Consider the following 19,256-nt stretch of genomic DNA (forward strand, 5'->3'; position numbering starts at 1 on the left):
TGACCTGGTGATCAGTGTGGTGGTTAGGAACCAGAAGTGAATGGATAGGTCCAGAGTCAGAAGTCAGCTGTTGGAGCTGGGGTCAGAGAGGAAACAAGAGCCAAAGCCAAGGATCAGCGCTGAGTTGGAAGCCAAAGGGCCTTTGCCTAGGGTTGGCACCGGAACAGTCAGTCACCAAGGTGACAGGGTTCAGGGACAGAACAAGGCTGAGGGCAGGAACTGGGATGGGTCAAAGTCAGGAAACGGGATGAGGTGGGGAGTCAGCTTGCATATGGCGGAGTCTGTAACAGCAGCAAGCCAGGTTCCACTTGTTTCACAGATAATTTCCTGTCTCTCTCTCTCTCTCTCTCTCTCTTAAATAATGCACTCAGCTCAATCAGGGACTCCAAAGATCCTCCAGTCAGGTCTCTTTAGTGGAGCATGAGACCTTAGGGCTCCCAATTCTCCAGTCAATAGTAGAGCCCTGCAAAATGGGGCACACAAGAACCTTGAATTGCTTTGACACCACGTACCCCAGCTTGGGCTTAACTTTCCACCACTGGGTCCAGAAGCCCAGGTGTTTGCTGGCAGAAGCTAGTGGAAACCATTAGAGTCAAGCCCAATGCATGCAAACATTGAATTCTGGAAATAAATCTAGTCACTTACCCTTTCAAGAGTAAAAGAGTAATATCAGTGCTACAACAGAGCCGTGGTCCCAAAATGAAAATGCCACGTTCAAAGAAATAACATAAGCAGTTTAAACTGTCATAAACAAATATGCAGCCAGCAAGTACTCAGGCACTAAAATAAACAAGTCACTATATAAATTATACATTTGGTGCATTCCTGATCTGGATAAACTCTGTGCAGTGTATAAAGAACTAATGCCTAGGCTCATTTGAACACATGTACTGTAATTCTACCTTCACACTAATACAAAAATTAAACATAAAATCTGTGACTCGTCTTGCAGAAGCAACAACAGAAAAAAATTACACATGCAGCACATAGAAAAAGGGAAGAAACATTTGAGACCCATCTGTACGCATCTTTATGTAATAAACTGAAGGCTGCATTTTCAAAAGCTTAAGAAATCACAAAGTTAGAGCTATTGCAGTCACTCAGGATTTAAAGGATGATGCATTTAAAGGATTGATTTTGAGAATTAATGCTCTTGTTTATAAAATTGAAGTAGTTAGAGATTCAGGGTGAATTCCTAGTCCCACTGAAATCAATAGGTGTTTGAATTTTATATTTTAAAGTGACAGGTTGCCCAAAACTGGAACCTTGCATCTGAATCCCTTTGAATGTTGCGGTAGTTCAGAATCGGATTGAGGTCTGAACCTGCCTTTACAGTTCTGGTTCTGTGCACTGTCTGGAAGGAGCCTCGTTTCCAATTTCTGTTCAGATGTGGCCAGAATCTCTCAAGGACCACTGTTCTCCTGAGCTTTCAGCATAGATGATGGGAAAACTCCTGAGAAAAGTTGCAGTGGTGAGATTACCACTGATTTGAGCTGAAATCTCAAGAGAAGAGCTCATGAAATTTTGGCCCCACTGAATTAAAACCTGAACTCTAGTCCTGATTTTACCTTGAATGCAACCCTCCAGCCTACATCTAATCCAGATCTGACCAATCCAGCCTGACTTTATTTAAAATGAATTGTTATACCTATAATATTATTTTAAAAGAATACTTCTTCTATGAGTACAATTTTAGTTTGAAAATTTGGATTTTATACCAGCTTCTTTCTATGTTAGTAGGTGTTATTGTTAACTATATGAGAAATTCAGTATATATGCTGCATAAAACTGATTGTCTGCAAATGTAATTTTGCTACATGATACATTGCACCACTAAAATCTATATTGAGGAGTACAAATGAAGCACAACTTAATATGTATGTGATTTTAATGAAAAGATCAAGAATCATTTTACCAGAAAATTGGTTTCATCTGGATTTCTAATAAAATAGTAGTAAGTTCACAAAACTCAAGCACAGGATGGAGGTCCCAGAGTAATATTAATGATATTTCAATCAGAAAATGGGTTTGAACAAAAGAAATCTACATTATAAACCTACATTAATCTATATTATAAATCTACTTTTTTTGATCATAACTCCGATACCAGTTACTTGATTCTTTAAAAATGTATGTATGCGTCAAACCTTTTTATGGGTGCTTCAGAGAAATAAACTATATAGGCTATTCATTATATGCTACCCAGTGAGATTTTCAATCTTTCTTAAGCCCTCTATTTTATATTTCCATTTTCATATATACTGTTAAATTCTAATGCTATGATGTGCAGTATGTGGAAGTGTTAAAGATAATCCCTTAGGGCCCTATTCAGAGAGCAAGTTATTTGGGCCATTTCTGCATTAATTGTGTATTCTTATGTGCCAGAAAGTCACTTTTATTTGCCAGAGTGACTTCCCCGAGTCAGAAATAACACAATGTAGTGACAGAGATTTGCCCACACAAACTCCATTATCAACTTCCATTATGCACAGATAATTCTTACATCTGTTCAAAATACAGTGCATTCAAATCCTCTCCTTAGCTTCACATATTAATCACTAAGTAATGTTAACGTCATTGTATCCCACTCTGAGCATCTTGGCTGATCTATAAATATTTTTAGTCCAATAATATTTCTATCTGTATATCTCTATGTGCCTGTATCTCTAACCTTTATTTTAGTTGTAGCAATCATGCCACTGATGCACCCATCACCATAGAACCTATGGCTCTCAGCCACATGTAGCTGATTAGTTGTATACGCCTGTACAATCACTTCCCTTCAGGCCACCTTTCATGCCTGCCTTCTGAACTTTTGAACCTCTTTCCATTCACAACTCCTCTCCTTTCCTTTCTGTTTATTTAGTCGCCCTCTTCCCCCAAAATTGGAACTAACATTTGCAAACCATCATATTTTTCGCAAACCATCATATTGTTCACTCTGCTTGTATCCTCTGCATTTCTTTCTTCCCACCTCTTGTCTGTCTTTTCTGTTTAGATTGTAAGTTCTGCTCGCTCCATATATTTGTGCTGTACATAGCACAACAGGGCCCTGATCTTGGTTGGTCTCTAGGTGCTGCTATAATACAAATAGTAAATGATAAAATGTAGTTCTTTGGGGGTCCCTCATGAGGCACTTGTTGAGTTTCTATGTTTGAGTAAAGCTGAAATGTGAGGCAGGTGGAGTGAGCAAAGAAACAAGAGCTGCTCTGGTTTCTTCATGTCCTTCCAAGTAGCCAAGAGAGAATAAGGAAAAAAGAGAAATAACTCTCCTTTCAAGCAGCAAGAAGTGAGTGGGAGGAAAAAGTAGCTGTTGTGTAGTATTGAAGTGGTGGGAGCTGCAAAATAACTGGTGAGTGATGTCTTGACATGATGATGTTTTTGTCCTGACATTGCATCAGCACCCGGTGATGATGAATTGTAACAACATCATGTCACGACCCTGTCTAATGACATCACTCCCTAGTAATTTTGTGGGTGGCTGTCTATGCTTCTGTTTGTATGATGGAAACATACCACTGCAGCTGCTTAGGCCTGGAAGGTGTCCAGTCTGAGGAAAAAACTTACTGAAGCATCTCTGAGGGTGAGATTATCTGTATTCATTTTGATTAGACATAGATTTGCACGTTTTATTTTATTTTGCTTGGTGACTTACTTTGTTCTATCTGTTACTACTTGGAACCACTTAAATCCTACTTTCTGTATTTAATAAAATCACTTTTTACTTATTAGTTAACTCAGAGTATGTATTAATACCTGGGGGAGCAAACAACTGTGCATCTCTCTCTATCAGTGTTATAGAGGGTGAACAATTTATGAGTTTACACTGTGTAAAAGGGATTTATTTGGGTTTAGACACCATTGGAAGTTGGGCATCTGAGTGTTAAAGATAGAAACACTTCTGTTAGCTGCTTTCAGATAAACCTGCAGTTTTGGGGCAAGTAATTCAAACCCTGGGTCTATGTTGGAGCAGATGGGTGTATCTGGCTCAGCAAGACAGGCCCTGAGCTGGCAGGGAAGGCAGGGGTAGAAGTAGTCTTGGCACATCGGGTGGCAGCTCCCAGAGGGGGTTCTGTGATCAGACATATAACTTCTAACTTGACTCAGAACTAACTTCCATAAGTTATTCTTATCCTCTAGCTGCAACTTCATTTACTGTGATAGAAGAGAACCATGCAGTGCCCATAAAAACATCTCTTCACTCCTCTCTGCTCTTTAGGTTCTCTTCCGTGGAAGATAAGAGGCAGTCAAATTCTGTTCTCAGTTATAACAGTGAAAGTCCTGTGAATTTCTCTGAAGTGAGAGTGCTGCACATGAGAGAAGAATTTGGTGCAGCATATGTATGATGTTATTTGAGGTAGCCTCTGCATATTCCCGTTTGTAGGAATGTGCAGAGGCAACACTCTCAAAGAGTTACAGTAATTGTTAAGTAACTTCTCTTTTTCACTCAATGTGTATTTTCTAAACAAATCTGACTCATAACTGGCAAATGGAATTGCCCTATGTTAAATACAATAATAATACAATGTAGTAACATCATTTTGAGCTACTTTCACTGTTAAGGGTTAGCATTGGATGAAGTTTCAAAGCCCTGGCAGGGGTTTTACTGCATGGATCTCATTGACTTACAGAAGATGTTTGGATAAAACTCTGCACACCGGTCTGAAACATTGAGGATTATTGTTTTAATGAAAAATTTACCTGTTGTACAAATAAGTCAATAGCACAATTTGATTACTACTTCATACCAAAACTAAAATAAACAAGGTAGAGCATTGAAAAGAGGTGTAGGCTAATGCAATGGCTTCTCTGCAGTTCGTCCTGCTGTATGCATGTGGTTGAGGTGGCAGCAAGAGGATGCTTTTAGAATGGACTCATAATCAGAGTGGAACTCTTACCCTTCTCATATAAATCTCTCTTCCAGCTACTGCAAGTTATAGCCAGTGCTGTGAAATGTAGCTGTAAATGTATTAGCATTTTCCAGGGAGGATTTAAATCCATCAATCTGAAAGGCATTGATGCATTGTTCAGGTGCAGCACTGCTAGCTGACACTTAGTAACAAGTTTCCTGAATTTAGTTTACATGTCACAGTCTTTCATTTTTATGTCCAATGAAAATAAAACTTTATTTGTTGGAAACACTCTCACATATGGTATATATGTGTGGCTGGAATTCTTGGAAGAATATGCGTTCAGTCTAGCATAGAGACTTTTTAACACTGGCCATACTTTTAAAATGGAGTCTTTAGTGAGAGATTGTTTGACATACTAATTCTCTTTTGTCAGATCCTTCCCAAAGTTCTTTTCCTATTAATCTATGTATGCCTTCACTGCTGCTGCTACAGTTTTATATTATGTTTGAGTTAAATGCTTACATGTACTAAACCTTTAAAATTGTTTGTAAATAAGAAATTCCATATATTTAGTAATTCAGCCGTATGTGCTTGGGCAACAAAGAAATTGAGTTCTCTAAATAAAACTTAAATTACTTGCTCAATTATGACAAACTTGAGGTGTGTTTTATTTTTAAAACTGTTTTCCCATGAAAAGGAGCATGTCTTTGGGTAAAATTATAGGACCGGGAATCTGAAGTTCTGGGCTCTACTCCTGACTCTGCCACTTGCTCTGTGTGTGACGGCGAGCAAGCCACTTCACTTCTCTGTGTTTCTGTTTTTCTATGGGGCTAGCAAGCCATACCTTGTATGAAACTTCTTGGATGATTGTAAAACACGTTGAGATCCTGAGATGAAAGGAGCTATGAAAGTATCAAGTATTAAATATATTGGAGACCTCATCTTAGTGATTCAAAAATATGTATTCTTTTAAAGCCAATTTTTACTACAGAAGCCAATTTGAAAAACAATTTATTTACTGTATGAACCATTGTAAAAAAGCTAGGGATATATATGAACTTGTGCTAGTGGGGTCACTATTATGCTAACATGCTCTACACTGTAACCTTCACGGCAAATAGTGGATTAAGCAAAATACAGTGTTTTAATCCTTAAAGTAGGACTATAATATGGGCTGCCTTTTAGGTTGAGCCAATCCTTCTCCAAGCCAACTTGGGTAGTTTCTGTATAATTCATCAGACACCATGATCCCAAATGAGAGGTGGTTTCTTATTTTAAATGATTTCCTGTTATTTGTTTTTAGGACTGCCCTTCAGATGTTGGTGACTTCAGAGCACAACAGTGTTCAGCCTACAATGATGTCAAGTACCAAGGACATTTTTATGAGTGGCTTCCTGTGTATAATGATCCCAGTGCACCATGTGCCTTAAAGTGTCAAGCTTTGGGGAAAAAATTGGTTGTGGAGCTTGCCCCTAAAGTACTAGATGGTACTCGCTGTAATGTTGAATCCCTGGATATGTGTATCAGTGGAATATGTCAGGTATGTCAGTATTGTCTATCTAAAGTGTCCTTTGAGAGACATTTTTCTTTTATTATAGAATATTAAGGCATGATGAAAGTTTATTTGTTTGGGGTTTCCATGTAAAATTGTTTTGCTCTGTTCTTGTTTATCTTTGTACCCAGGAACATGGCTACTAACATTTCTGTAGGCTCTAGCAGTTGTTCTTAAATACAACCCATTTCAGAAAGTTTTGTCTTCTACTTTTATTCATAAGCACCTAGCTGTCATGGCCATAGATATTGTATAGGTTAATAATATTTAATAACATCCATATTTAGAGCTTTGTTCTCAGACATCTAGCCACCTTTAATCTGTGTAATGTGTCAAAACTAGCTAGTGTGCTGCTCTCTAGTATGCCCATCATTCTGGCATCTGAGTAAATCGGATAAAATAACACTTGTTCTGAAGGAGTGTATTCTTCACTCTAGCCTTGCATTTCATTAAGGCCTCGCTCCTGTCTCCACTGGAGCAATAACAGGGTTGGTAGTAATTTCTGTGGCTGAAGGATTGGGGTAGTGTGTGCAGGGGCGGCTCCAGGCACTAGCACACCAAGCGTGTGTCTGGGGCAGCAAGGCATGAGGGGGCGGCCTCTTGGTCGCTGTGAGGACGGCAGTCAGACTGTCTATGGCGGCATGTCTGTGGGAGGTCCGCCGGTCCTGCAGCTTTGGCGGCGGGTATGCTGAAGACCTGGAACCGGCGGACCTCCTGCAGCTCACCACCGAAAGCAGCCTGACTACCATGCTTGGGGTGGCAAAATACAAAGAGCCACCCCCGAGTGTGTGTGTGACTCCTATTATTTATTTCTAGGGAAGCATTCCTGTGCACCAAGTGGTCTTATTGTGGGAAGGCTTTCCCAAAGAGATGCTTCTGTATAGTAAGATGCAGGGCACTTCTCATTTATGGACAGAAATTCTATACCAGAAGACCTGGCACTAAGAGAGCTTTACTTACAGCACCAAGAACCATATGCAAGGCTCTGTCAGACAGCAAATTCCTGCTTAACATGGCTGCTATGGTGTGCCCTGAAGAGACAGCCAATGTCTGGCTGTCAGGGCCAACCCCAGGGAGTGTTCTGCAGATTAGGAGCAAGACTAACATTGGAGTGAATCTAGTATTGGTTTGGGAATGAGTGTAACACCCACGGTATCAGAATGAATTTTTGCTGTTAATCTGTATTAACTGGCAGATTGTCCATTGCTTTTAGAACCAAATGAAAATTTCTTGTGGCTTTTACTTTCATACCCAGGTTTAGCCCATTGCAGTACTGGAGCCTGGTGATGATGAATGCATGGATCTCCATGGCTAGGTCTGGAACCCAAAAATGTACACAGCATTTGTGGCTACTGTTATTATGTGGGTGCCCTGGAATAGCAAGACATCCAGCAGCCCCCAATACTATGTGCTACCTTGACAATCCCGGGACAAACATGCATGATCAAAGGAGATGTCATAGCTCTTTAAAAAACTTCCCTCTTACCTTAATCTCTTTTCCTCTCAGCTTTTGTTTTAGCCAGCTGATACTCATTCAGTTGTGCAACCTTCCTAGCTCCACTCATGTTCCACCCACTGCTCCCTCTAGCCTGCCCACTATACACCCCTTCTCCTTACTTGGAAACTATCCAGGCTGAGAGGTTTCTGGAAGTGGGTGTGGGATGGTGCTACACAGGCAAGTGAGCTTCACTTGTGCATGGAAGGGTGAAATAAATGTACAAAGGGTACCCTGCATTCATGGCTATATAAGGTATTCTTTGGGCCACTGTGGGGAAAACTTCTTAGTGGCTCAACCAGAATTACTTCTCGAACATACTCCCCTATGATACTTTGGACAATGTTGAGAATAACTTCTCTTGTTGTGTACTGTAGAACTAGCTGTTCCAAGAAGCAATCATTCTAGGTACTGAGAATCATTGTAGAAGAGATAGTCAGTATGTGCTGTACCCAGGCTAATAGATATTTAGGATAATTTTACTAGGTATAGTAAAATTTATACTATATTTATACTTATTATTGGAATTATATCATCCATGCAAGCAAGTACAGAAGAAGAAAAGAATAATCGTATTTGAGGCTTGCCAGCCTTACCAGTTTCCCATTAGCAAAGGAATATTGTGCCTGTGGTTTAATGTAAAGTATACATTTATATAGCATGGATATGGTATTGCAATTAAACTCCTTCTCTCTGCAAGTGGCTATTGCTCTATTAAATGCCTAAAACGTGTGTGACTCAAATGCAAGAGATGGTCTGATGAGTGAAGTAGTTCTGTTATAGGGGAAAATTTGACACATTTGGCAAAAGAGTGGTGTATGGATTACAGCAACCCTAGTATGTGATCTGGACCTTACTGTTGGTTTTATATGACTTTTATGTATTCCGTCCTCCCAATACCAGTCACGCCAACACATAATGCATCTGCTGCCTCTGAAATAGAAAAACAATTTTATACAGTGATCACATTAAAGAGTCAGCAGTTGCCAACAGAACCACACAGTGGTCTCTGATACTGCTTCATTTCCCCCTATCTTTAAAATAGAAGATAACCATAGTAACTGTGGGAGCAGTTGGCAAATATTGATTATTTTTTTTTAGTGGTATCTTTTTTTTAGTGGTATTTAGTGTATTTAGTGGTATAAATACATAGCACAGGTATACAGGTATACAAGCTTATGCCCAAATAAATTTGCTAGTCTCTAAGACGCCACAAGGACTCCTCATTGTTTTTGTTGATACAGACTAACAAGGCTTCCACTCTGAAACCTATCACCAAATAGTAGTGTTACCTTAATTCCTGAGACAGGCAGGGGGAGCCCTGTTACATAGGTAAAGATAATGGAATGACCCAAGAACTCTTCTTCATCATGCCTCTTTTCATTGTTGTTTCTACTAATTTATAGGCGAAGATTCTACAGCATCTGTTGGGAAAAAAATAGGTGCTTAGAAAATTAGCGTGCCCTGTGCTATTACTTGTGGGTTTGGGTCCAGTGCTTCATAATTTCATCCAACCTCAATAAACTGTTAGACACTTTTTCTCTGATCCATATTTGTGCACAAACATAAGATTCCTTCTTTAGCCTGCTCTTGCTGCTGAAATCCTTCTGTGATGGCACAATCCAGTATGGGCTTTTGCTCCATAGAGAGAATAAAAATCAACATATATTATACTTGGGTGAGGTATTGAATGAATAGTTTAAAGCAGTGGTTCTCAACCAGGGGCCTGGGGCTGCCAGGCAGGATACAGGGGGTCTGCCAAGCAGGGCCAGCATTAGCTGAAGCCCCACAACATGGAGCTGAAGCCTGGGGCCCCAAGTCCCACCATCCAGGCCTGAAGCCAAAGCCTAAGAAACTTATCTTTGTGGTTTCCCCTGTGGTATGGGGCCCTGAGAAATTGCCCTGCTTGCTACCCACTAATGTGTGCCCTGATGTTTATATGGAGAAAAACAGTTATTGTGGCACAGATGGGCTTTGGAGTTTTTATAGCGTGTTGCGGGGCTCAGAAAGAAAAAGATTGACAACCCCTGGTTTAAAGGATTTATTAACTTGTAGTTCTTGTTTGGTTAGTATTTGAACTCTCTTATTAAAGAAGTGTGACTAATTGATATCTTACTTCTTAAATCTGGAATCATATTGAATGACAGTACATTGCATTTATTGTGTAATAATATCAATTGCTGTAAAAGTTGGGAGTGGAATTTTGTTTGGTATGAGGCAAAAGGGAGGTCACTCTAGTAAAAAGTAATATTTGGAGACTTCCTCAGAAGCTGACACAAATGTTTCTCAATACCTCTACTTAACCAGGAAAAATAAACAAATTGATATATAATCTTTCCTGCAAAATGTGGTTGCTTAGTCAACAGCTGTTAAGGAGAGAGACAGCACAAGTTGTGATTTTCCACAGTTGTTGCTATAAGATCGGTCTGTTGAGTTCTGACATATACTTGGCATAGGCTGCAAATACCTTGGCAAGTGTTTTTACAGTTAACTCATCTAAATAAACATGTCACACTGCTGATGTGGAGACCTTTGCTTTTGTGCCTGGGAGCACCAGAAAAGCTAGTATGAGGACATTGGCCTGCCTGATTCTCTTCTCCAGCTATTCCTGTTTTTGCTCATTTAGTGTTTTAAAATGTTGGCAAGTTTTATAAGATCTCAGCCTTGTTAACATAAGCATGATTTCACTTCCATCTGTTTTCATATTCTTAGTAGGGTTGATCTGGTTCACTAATTCTCTCATTCAACCCAGATCCTAGTATACGCTCCTTAGTATAGTACTTATTTACTGTAGCATTAAATCAGTGTTGTCCAGCCTGCTTTCTCATTCATTTTATGTACTTCACTTAACAGATGGATTCAAACTAAATAAAGGCCCTTATCAAACAAAAATATGAGTCTACAAAACTGCTCTCTGGATAAGAGAGGTTTGGAACTTCTGGGGGAGTAAAATCTGAGGAGAATGCAGCACGGAAAAGCTTTTTGAGAAAACCATTAAGTTATTTTGGGGGCTGCTTGAGGCTCACCTCAGCCAAACCATTCAAGCATATCTTAGTTTGCTGCTGCCTTGCTCCTGCTACCAAAGAAAATATCTGGCACTCTTATGTTAAACAGGAATGAGTCAAAGGTCTGCTGTCAAGAAGATTTTCACACTTAACTTCTGATATTTAGCTGATCCCTGTACATGAGCACAGCAGCACAACTCCTACCTTTCTTCTTCCCATAATGTGTTCCTGCTGTGTCCATCTGGGTGCGAGAGGTCTGTGGGCAGGGAGGTTTAAAAAAAAAAACCTGCATGTCAGAAACATGTGGGCAGCATTTAACCAGTGACAAACCCTGTATCAGGGCCAACCCTTCAGTTTGGTTTTTGTGTGTGGTTTGTTTTTTTGTTTTTGTTTTTTTAACTCATGAAGCTGTATTTTGTCTGCCAAATACAGAATGGAGTCCTTATTCATTTCACCACCTGGAACTGATAATCTTCCTAACCTGGAACAATGCTTTTGGAAGCATGTATGTGCATCTGCTGAAAGACTGGAGTCCTAATGAATAACCAGGGCAGTTTTGTCACAAACCGGTCAAAACTGATATAAACTCTCAACTGAACTTTCCATCAAGTGTCAGCCAGTCTGTGGTCTAAAAGAAAGACCGTTACTGTGCTATATTTTTTAGCATATGGTACAAATTTAGCTGTCATGTGGAGTGCCATCAACATCTGCCATGATTAGTTCTACGCTGGGTATGTTATATACTTTGTGATGTTCCAAGTAGATACCTTTCACACTTGCCACATAATAACAATAATAATTAATAATAAAACACACTCTGACCCAGGTGTAAATATTTCTTGGTTTGATCTCTTAAATATGGTAATCATAAGCTGTTAGAAGTCTGTCCTGCCTGTTTTCTATGCTTAATTCTTAAAATCAGATTGAATTAGTCATCTGATCTGAACCTGACTTCCTTCATTCTGAATGTTATTTCTTCAGAGTGCTAGTCTGATGGTTTTTGTGTACTTTCCCTTTAGGTTTGTTTGTTTTAATGTTCAACTATTTTCACTAAGGGATTGTTCAATTTCAGATATAACTTTCAAGAAATATTTTGAAAAAGGGCTTGTTTCCTATTTTGCTTTATTATGATGTCTAAAGAAGCACAGAAAATATTTTTGATTTAATTTGTTTTTAATAGGTTTTCTGTTTGTTTTTTTTAACCTTAAAATATCAAGTATCTCCAGTCTGTTCTTTACTGGGTTTGCTGGAACACTTGACTGGAATCTGAGTTTGTATATATTATTATTATTATTCTCACACTGTAATTGAAGGGGAAGTACTGTTGAGGTTTCCCCAAAAATGTCCTTTTTCCAAAATATTAATTGGTCTTAGTACTTAGTTACTAACAAAAATAAAGTTGTTCTTGGCTTTTGTGATGCTACTGGTTCTCCAGTCCTCCTAGACACTTGTAGGCTATAGAGAAGTTGAATTTCTAATTAAAAAAAACAGCAGGAAATAAAACCTTTCAGGTCTTCTTTGTGTGCAGAAAGAAAAAGAAGGCACAAGTCCTTTCCCCCATCCTCTTAGCAGTTCAACTTAAAGCAAGTTACTGATGGGAAGAATTGATTTTGTGGTGCCTTGTTCCAAGATAGCCTTTATACCAAAATCATACTCTCTCCGTGAGCTCCATTAGCTGTAGTGCAGCAAACGTGGGTCAGGAGCTAACCACATGTTGGGGTATAAAGAATCCCAAAGAGTATCCGTTAAATGGATTGGTCCATAGCAGACCTCAGTTAAAATACATTTCAGATATAAGTTTATGTAAATCTGCTAGGAATATTTTGCCACTAATATGCATGGAAATAACATCTATGTATTCCTTGTCTTTGTTGTTATTTATTTTAATCACAAATAGAAGTGTCCACTGTGATCAGGGCGCCCATTGTTCTAAGTATTGTACATCCACATAGTAAGACAAAGTCTCTGCCCTGAAGAATTTACAATCTAAATGGACAAAGGCAAAAGCTGGCTGAAGATTTATTAACTTCATTTTAATGACTGAGATCTGAGGCACTTGTGTATTGCCACACAGAAAGTCTATGGCAGAGTTAAGAATTTAACCCAAATCTGTCGAATCCCACCCCAGTGCTTTAATCACAAGACCATCCTTTCATTCTTTCTTTCTTTTTCTTTTCATAGTATTGTAAAGGTTTGGGGCATGTACAATTAAGAATGCTCTCCTTGGTGCTGCTTGGCATTGTCTCAAAATACAACCACTTCCCATGGTGGGTCTGTCTACACTGGAGCTGGAGGTGTAATTCCCAGCTCAGGTACATGTACATATGCCAGCTTTGATTAAGCTAGCATGCTGAAAATAGTAGTGTCACTGCAGCAGGGCAGGTGGAGGGATGGATTCGCCATCCAAATAAGAAACTAGGGCCTTGGATGGAATTGTAGTTGGTGCAGCTAGCTTTTCCCACCATCCATCCTGCAGGGGCTGCACAGCTATTTTTAGTGTGCTGAAGCAGTCAAAGTTAGTGTATGTAGGCTTACTGGAACTGGAAGCTAGATCTCCAGCTCCAGTGTAGACATAACTGGGTCTGTGAGGAAATATCATCTTTTGATTGAAGTATATTATCTTTTGAATGGAACTTGGACCTCTAAATTCGGGCAGTTTCAGCCTGAATTTATTATCAGCCTGAATTTTTATACACACAACCATAAAATAATACATTACCGTGTGTGTGTAAATACTTTATTAACGTCCAAAAGTGCCTGTAATGTGAACTCCCCGGGGTGTGTGTGTATAATGATTCACATCAGACACCTTTCACTGAGCATCAGAAGGAGCTTACGGTGAAGGCACTTTAACGTGTTAATAAGGCATTTATAAAGGTCTTTCAGAAACCCTTGTTTATATTTTGTGCCTCGTAACTTTTTACTTTGGCTCGAAATTGCAACTTTTTGCCAGATACCTTGTTTTCCAAACTACTGTTGCTAATGCTGGAGTATTGCCTGCAGAGACTTTTACTTCCTACCACTTTAGCCCTTCTTTCTGTAAAGCTGTCAAATATGTAGTGGATTCCCTCTGATCTCTAATTTGTCTTATCCACACTCTTCTCTTATCTAAGCCACTACTAGTACTCAGTTTGCTGTGTTTTGTTTTCTTGTGGGGGTGGGGGGTTGTTAGCTTTGCACAGATGTGGTTGTAGGTCCCAATTCAGCGGGGTACTTAAGCATGTGGGTAGTGACATTTCCTTCAGTGGCACAACTCAGATGCTTAAAGTTAGGTACATGCTTAAGTGTATTGCTGAATTGGGATATTAATCACCTTCAAATCTCTTTAAGCCAAATTTGCCTTAATATAAAGTAAAAGCGTATGCACCCAATCAGAAAAGCAGGTGACAGAGTAATCTGATCCTATATATTTTATTTATTTATTTGACAGCTTTCTGATAGATTAACCACATCAGGCCAAAACCCACTGTCACTGAGTTCAATGAGATCCTATTGTACTGTTCTGTATATTTTTGAACTGGAAACAGTGGTGTGTGGGGAGGGGCACTCGCTCCAGTAGTGGGTGGTCCTGTAATCTCAGAGCTGCCTCAGTGCTTTAATATGTTCTTGCCTAAAAATTGAATACTTTTGAAATACTCTGTTTTATTTGATGGGAGTGGATTTATTGTTCCGGAACACATTCTTTAGCTTCTTGCCTTCATATATAAAATGTTGCAAAATATGTAGGAACTCTTTTGCGGACCCCCTTAGTATGCAGTGAATATTTGGTATTGTATTTCTTTTTCTTCTGTTTTCTTCATTGCTTAACATTCCTTTCCCGGGTATTGAGGACAGAGAGATTTGGGCATCTGATTATGTCACTTGATGGTAAACCCCATTAATTTGGTTTATGTTATGCTCCTATTCTCCAAGCTTCAAACCTCATTTTTTCTTTCCCTCCCTTCTTTACTTCTCAACCCCCAACTTCCTTGCTCCATACATACACGTCAGGTCACATTCACCCTGGGGAAATTTTCTTAACCTTTCCCGCTGCCGCTAATATCAGTCCAGTTCCACAGGTGGGAGCCCTAGAATAGACAGCTCATTGGTAGCTGCAGCCATGTTAGTGCTGTGTCGTGTATTCATGCCCAAAGCAGTATGGCATGACTGAAGGGTACTGATATCTGAAAACAGAGCATATTAACCTTGTGTCTCTAACCAAGTTACACCTCCAGTGGAGCCAAAACCAAAATTTTAAAATGTCTGTGGCAGCTAATGAGCCATCCAAGCTAGGGATAGCACTGGTGGAGGTGATCTGCTAGTAGTGATGGCAGTAAATGATTTTCCTTAGTGTATGCAGATCCTGTTATCTGTCTATCTTTTGCATGGGACTGAGTTGCTGATCTTCAGTGTGGAGAATGAGCTTTGTGAGCCTTTTCTCCATGCTCTATTTGACTTTTCTTTCACCCATTTTAGAAATAAGCTATCCACCGATTCCACCGTAATTCAGAAGGTTGAGCATGGATTACATTGTGAGTGAAGAGAGACACTTTACATGATAGACTCTGCAATTTACAACAGGGCAAAGATACATGTGAAATGTTAGAGTAAGATGCAGTATAATTCCCCATGATGGATTTTATAATCATGCTTGTGTGGTCATAAAAAGGAATTCCCATGACTATATTTAAAATTCACTCTATGTTTATAGATGCCAAAATCCTTAACATCTGCCTGTCATGTGGTTTTATTGTCAGACAGATAAGGCGGGAGAAAGTACAGTAGCTAACCGTCATTCATGGAATAAAAGCTGTGCAGTATGTGAGCATAAATTCCAATATAGCTTTTGTTTTTCAATTTGGTGGCTTACAAAAAATAAAAATAAAAATGACATCCTTTTTCTTGGAAAGTCCTGAGGATTTTAATCAGCTATAAGCAGGCAAACTCCAATTGATTTAAAAGGAAATTTGCCTGAGTAAGCGCTTAGGGGTTTGCCATACTCTCTCTTTTAACAATTGTAGTTAAAAAACAAAACAAAATTTTATGGCCCTTTTCAGCCTACTCAATGCTTGAAGGAGAGATTTCTGCCAGAGACTGCTGAGGAAATGTTTTCTCACACAGTGCTTGTTGCCTTTTGCAATAGGTGGCTATTTTTCTGAGCTCAGTTTTAATTCTTACTGTTGTAAAGCTGAAGATAGAAAATTAAATGTCATATCTTGGTTTCCCTCATCCAAAGCCCAGTTAAAAATACTTTGGGTGGGGAAACTGTGGTGGGGCACCCTGGAGATAGCTGAAGGATTAAAGCAGCAGCTAGCTCTTTGTGATCACCACGTCATGTGGAGTTTGTGGCTTGATGGATCCATAGTGTGGGCAAATTCATTGACTACCTCCCTTCCACACTCTGTCCACCCAGAATATAGGAATATGGAACTTGCCATCCCGGATCAGACAAGTGGTCCAGCTAATACAGCATTTTCTCCAAGCGTGGCCAGTTCTAGATATAGTATTTCAGAGGAAGGTTAAAAAAAAGCAAACAAACCCTACAATAGACAGTTGTGGGATACCTGCCATCAGAGAAAGTTTACTCCTACCCTCTGATAGCTAGAGGCTGGCTTATGCCTGAAACAAAATGTCTTCTGCCTTGTTCCTATGTATAATACTTCTACAGAGCTCGTTTGAAAGAGAATCATGTATTACTCCAGAGGTGTGCAAACGTCCAGTCATGCCCTCCCTTACCATTCACAGAATTTGTCAAGCGTCCCCCCCCCCCCAATATTGTAAACAGAAGTAATCTTTACTTCTGCATGCTGCTGGCAGCGGCACTGCCTTCAGAGCTGGTGGCCGAGAGCAGCAGCTGCTGGCCTGGGCATTCATGTTGTTTGCGGAGCAGGACGACTATTTTTTTAATCTTAGCCCACAATATCCACTTTGTTTTACCTACTCCTGCTATTATGGCCACGAATCCTGTGGGACCCACAAGATCGGTTGTTCACACACTCCAGGAGACACTCTTGCACGCACACACCCTAGGGCGGGAGGAGACGTGCCCCAGTTTTGCGCCCACTAGACTACCCCTACCCAGCCTGTCTGTGGTCTATCTTCTTGCTCAGCAGAAGTGTGTGGTGTTTCTTTTGTATTTCAACCCTTATGTGCCAGCAGAAGAGGAAGCCAAGACTTTCCCTACTTTTGCATGATGCAAACATTTATGCAGCTTTCAAAATTAGCTTTGCAAGTGGAAACTCAAAGGTGCTAATGTACAGGGAGCAGATTAATTTATTTCAGAATGCATTGTTTGGCTTGCCTGCTTCACTGGCGAGTAGGGCAATAATGGTGTCATTGTAAGATAAAAGCAGCAGAGAATCTATGGCACCTTATAGACTAACAGAGGTTTTGGAGCATGAGCTTTCGTGTGAATACCCACTTCTCAGATGCATGTAGTGGAAATTTCCAAGGCAGGTATAGAGATCATGAGTTAGTTCAATCAGGAGGATGAGGCCTCAGGATTGAGCAAAGACTGTGAATGGCTTACCAACTACAGAACCAGTTTTCTCCTCCCTTGGTTTTCACACCTCAGCTTGCTAGAAACAGGGCCCTCATCCTCCTGATTGAAATAACCTCTGTTATCTCTAGCGTGCTTGCTAGCATATATATCACTGCCCTGGAAATTTCCACTACATGCATCTGACAAAGTGGGTATTCACCCACAAAAGCTCATGTTAGTCTATAAGATACCACAGGATTTCTGCTGCTTTTACAGATCAGACTAACACGCTACCCCCCTGATAATTGTAAGATAAGACTGAATTGTTTTTATTTCTGTTCTATTAAAAAAAAATCATCATGTTAATGTGGCAAATTGCCATTACTGTTATGCTGGGTCTCAAGCTTTCTCTTCTTTGGGAAGGTTCAGGGCCCCATTGCTGCCTCCTGAATCAGTATTTAATTACCCCACTAGTGTCCTTGAGGAGGGACTGGGCCCACCCTTTCTTCCAGGTCCAATCAGGGGCCCTGAGGTTTGTGGTCAACATTTGAACTAGCAGTTCCTTCCCCTGGGCTACTTCCTCTCCTGCCCTTCAGTTGTGAGGGACTTTTTGCCTTCCTTCTACACAAGCCAGGTGCCCTTACCTAGGGTTTCTTTTGGATTCTAACCACACAGCACTCCTCCAAACTTTCCTTTTGTCTCTCTCAAAATGTTCTCTTCTCCAATCCCACACTTGTCTGACTGAAGAGCGGTTTTTATCACATGACTGACTGCTGGTGCTCTAATTGGCTTCAGGTGCTCTAGTTAATCTATAGCAAACCTTCTTCCTCTTGCAGGGAATAAGGCTCCCTGCTAACACTCTCCTGCTGCCCTCTGGCCAGGCTGTATCACATAAGAAAGAACAATACCCACTGACATTCACTGCCTCTGGCGTATAGACTATTGAAAAGCACAATGAATTAGAGTGTCAATTTTTTAATGAAACAGGACATGAATAATTGACAGGCAGATCCATTAAATTAGAGCACTATAGAACATCAAAGAAAGTTCAGGGCAGTAATTATTATTTATTGTATATAACGTCTTCAGTCCTGAAGTGTTCTGAAAAGTCAAGTTGTCCCTCTGCCAAGGAGCTTAGTCTAAGACAACACAGTCATAAAACAAACTCAGAATGGAATTGGTGCATTTTAACTCCAGTGTTTCATGGGACATATGTATCCATGACTCTTGAGTGCCCAAAAGGCATTAATATTCCACACCAAAGAAAGAGCATAATTTATATTTTCAAGTAAACTGGATGTGGCTGTGGGTGGGTGAGTGGACAGCTGGAGAGGGAAAGGAAGATTAAGCAGCCCTAAAAAATACAGCTCTGACAACTTTTCAAATGCCCAAAGATTTGAAGCTTGTGACCTGATCCTGCCTTGAGCTCTGCATGGGCAAACCCAAGTGCTTGCATGGAGTCCTGTTGTCTAAAAGGGGGGTTGGCATGGGGATAGGGTCGACCAGCATGATTCTCCTTGCAGGATTGGGGCCCTAATTAATAATGCTATTGCTTTCCAGTCCTGTCCATTTTCTCATTATAATTAAATCTAAGCATCTGTTTTAAAAAATGAAAATTCTTGAATTTGACAGATTGTATGTTAACCTTCACAAATTAGAATTAAATATCCTATGTTTGTATTTTTCATCTAAATCTACTTCTTCAGTTGAAATCAAACTAAGAAGAATAAGAACAATAGAAACAGCTCTTGAAATATCTGAGTGATTTGTGGATTCACAGCTGTGAAATAGTTATGTAGTTACATAGTCAGCTCTAGCATACCAATTTCATCTTTCTCCTACATTTGTATTATTGTATTTTATACCCTGGCCTAATGCTGCTCCTGTGCTT

The 19,256-nt window shown here is 39.9% G+C and overlaps 1 protein-coding gene across 3 annotated transcripts in view; it reads left to right on the plus strand.

The window, feature by feature from the left end:
- The window catches only part of ADAMTSL3 (ADAMTS like 3), a 277,770-nt gene that overhangs the window by 133,002 nt on the left and 125,512 nt on the right, over nucleotides 1-19,256 (plus strand). For all 3 annotated transcript variants that reach the window (XM_032790644.2, XM_075069664.1, XM_075069665.1), the window contains exon 6: nucleotides 6,157-6,393. In XM_032790644.2, coding sequence (XP_032646535.1) covers nucleotides 6,157-6,393 — 237 coding nt within the window. The remainder of the gene's footprint in view (nucleotides 1-6,156; nucleotides 6,394-19,256) is intronic.

The sequence above is a fragment of the Chelonoidis abingdonii genome, chromosome 9 (assembly GCF_003597395.2).
Source record: "Chelonoidis abingdonii isolate Lonesome George chromosome 9, CheloAbing_2.0, whole genome shotgun sequence".
Classification (NCBI taxonomy): domain Eukaryota; kingdom Metazoa; phylum Chordata; order Testudines; family Testudinidae; genus Chelonoidis; species Chelonoidis abingdonii.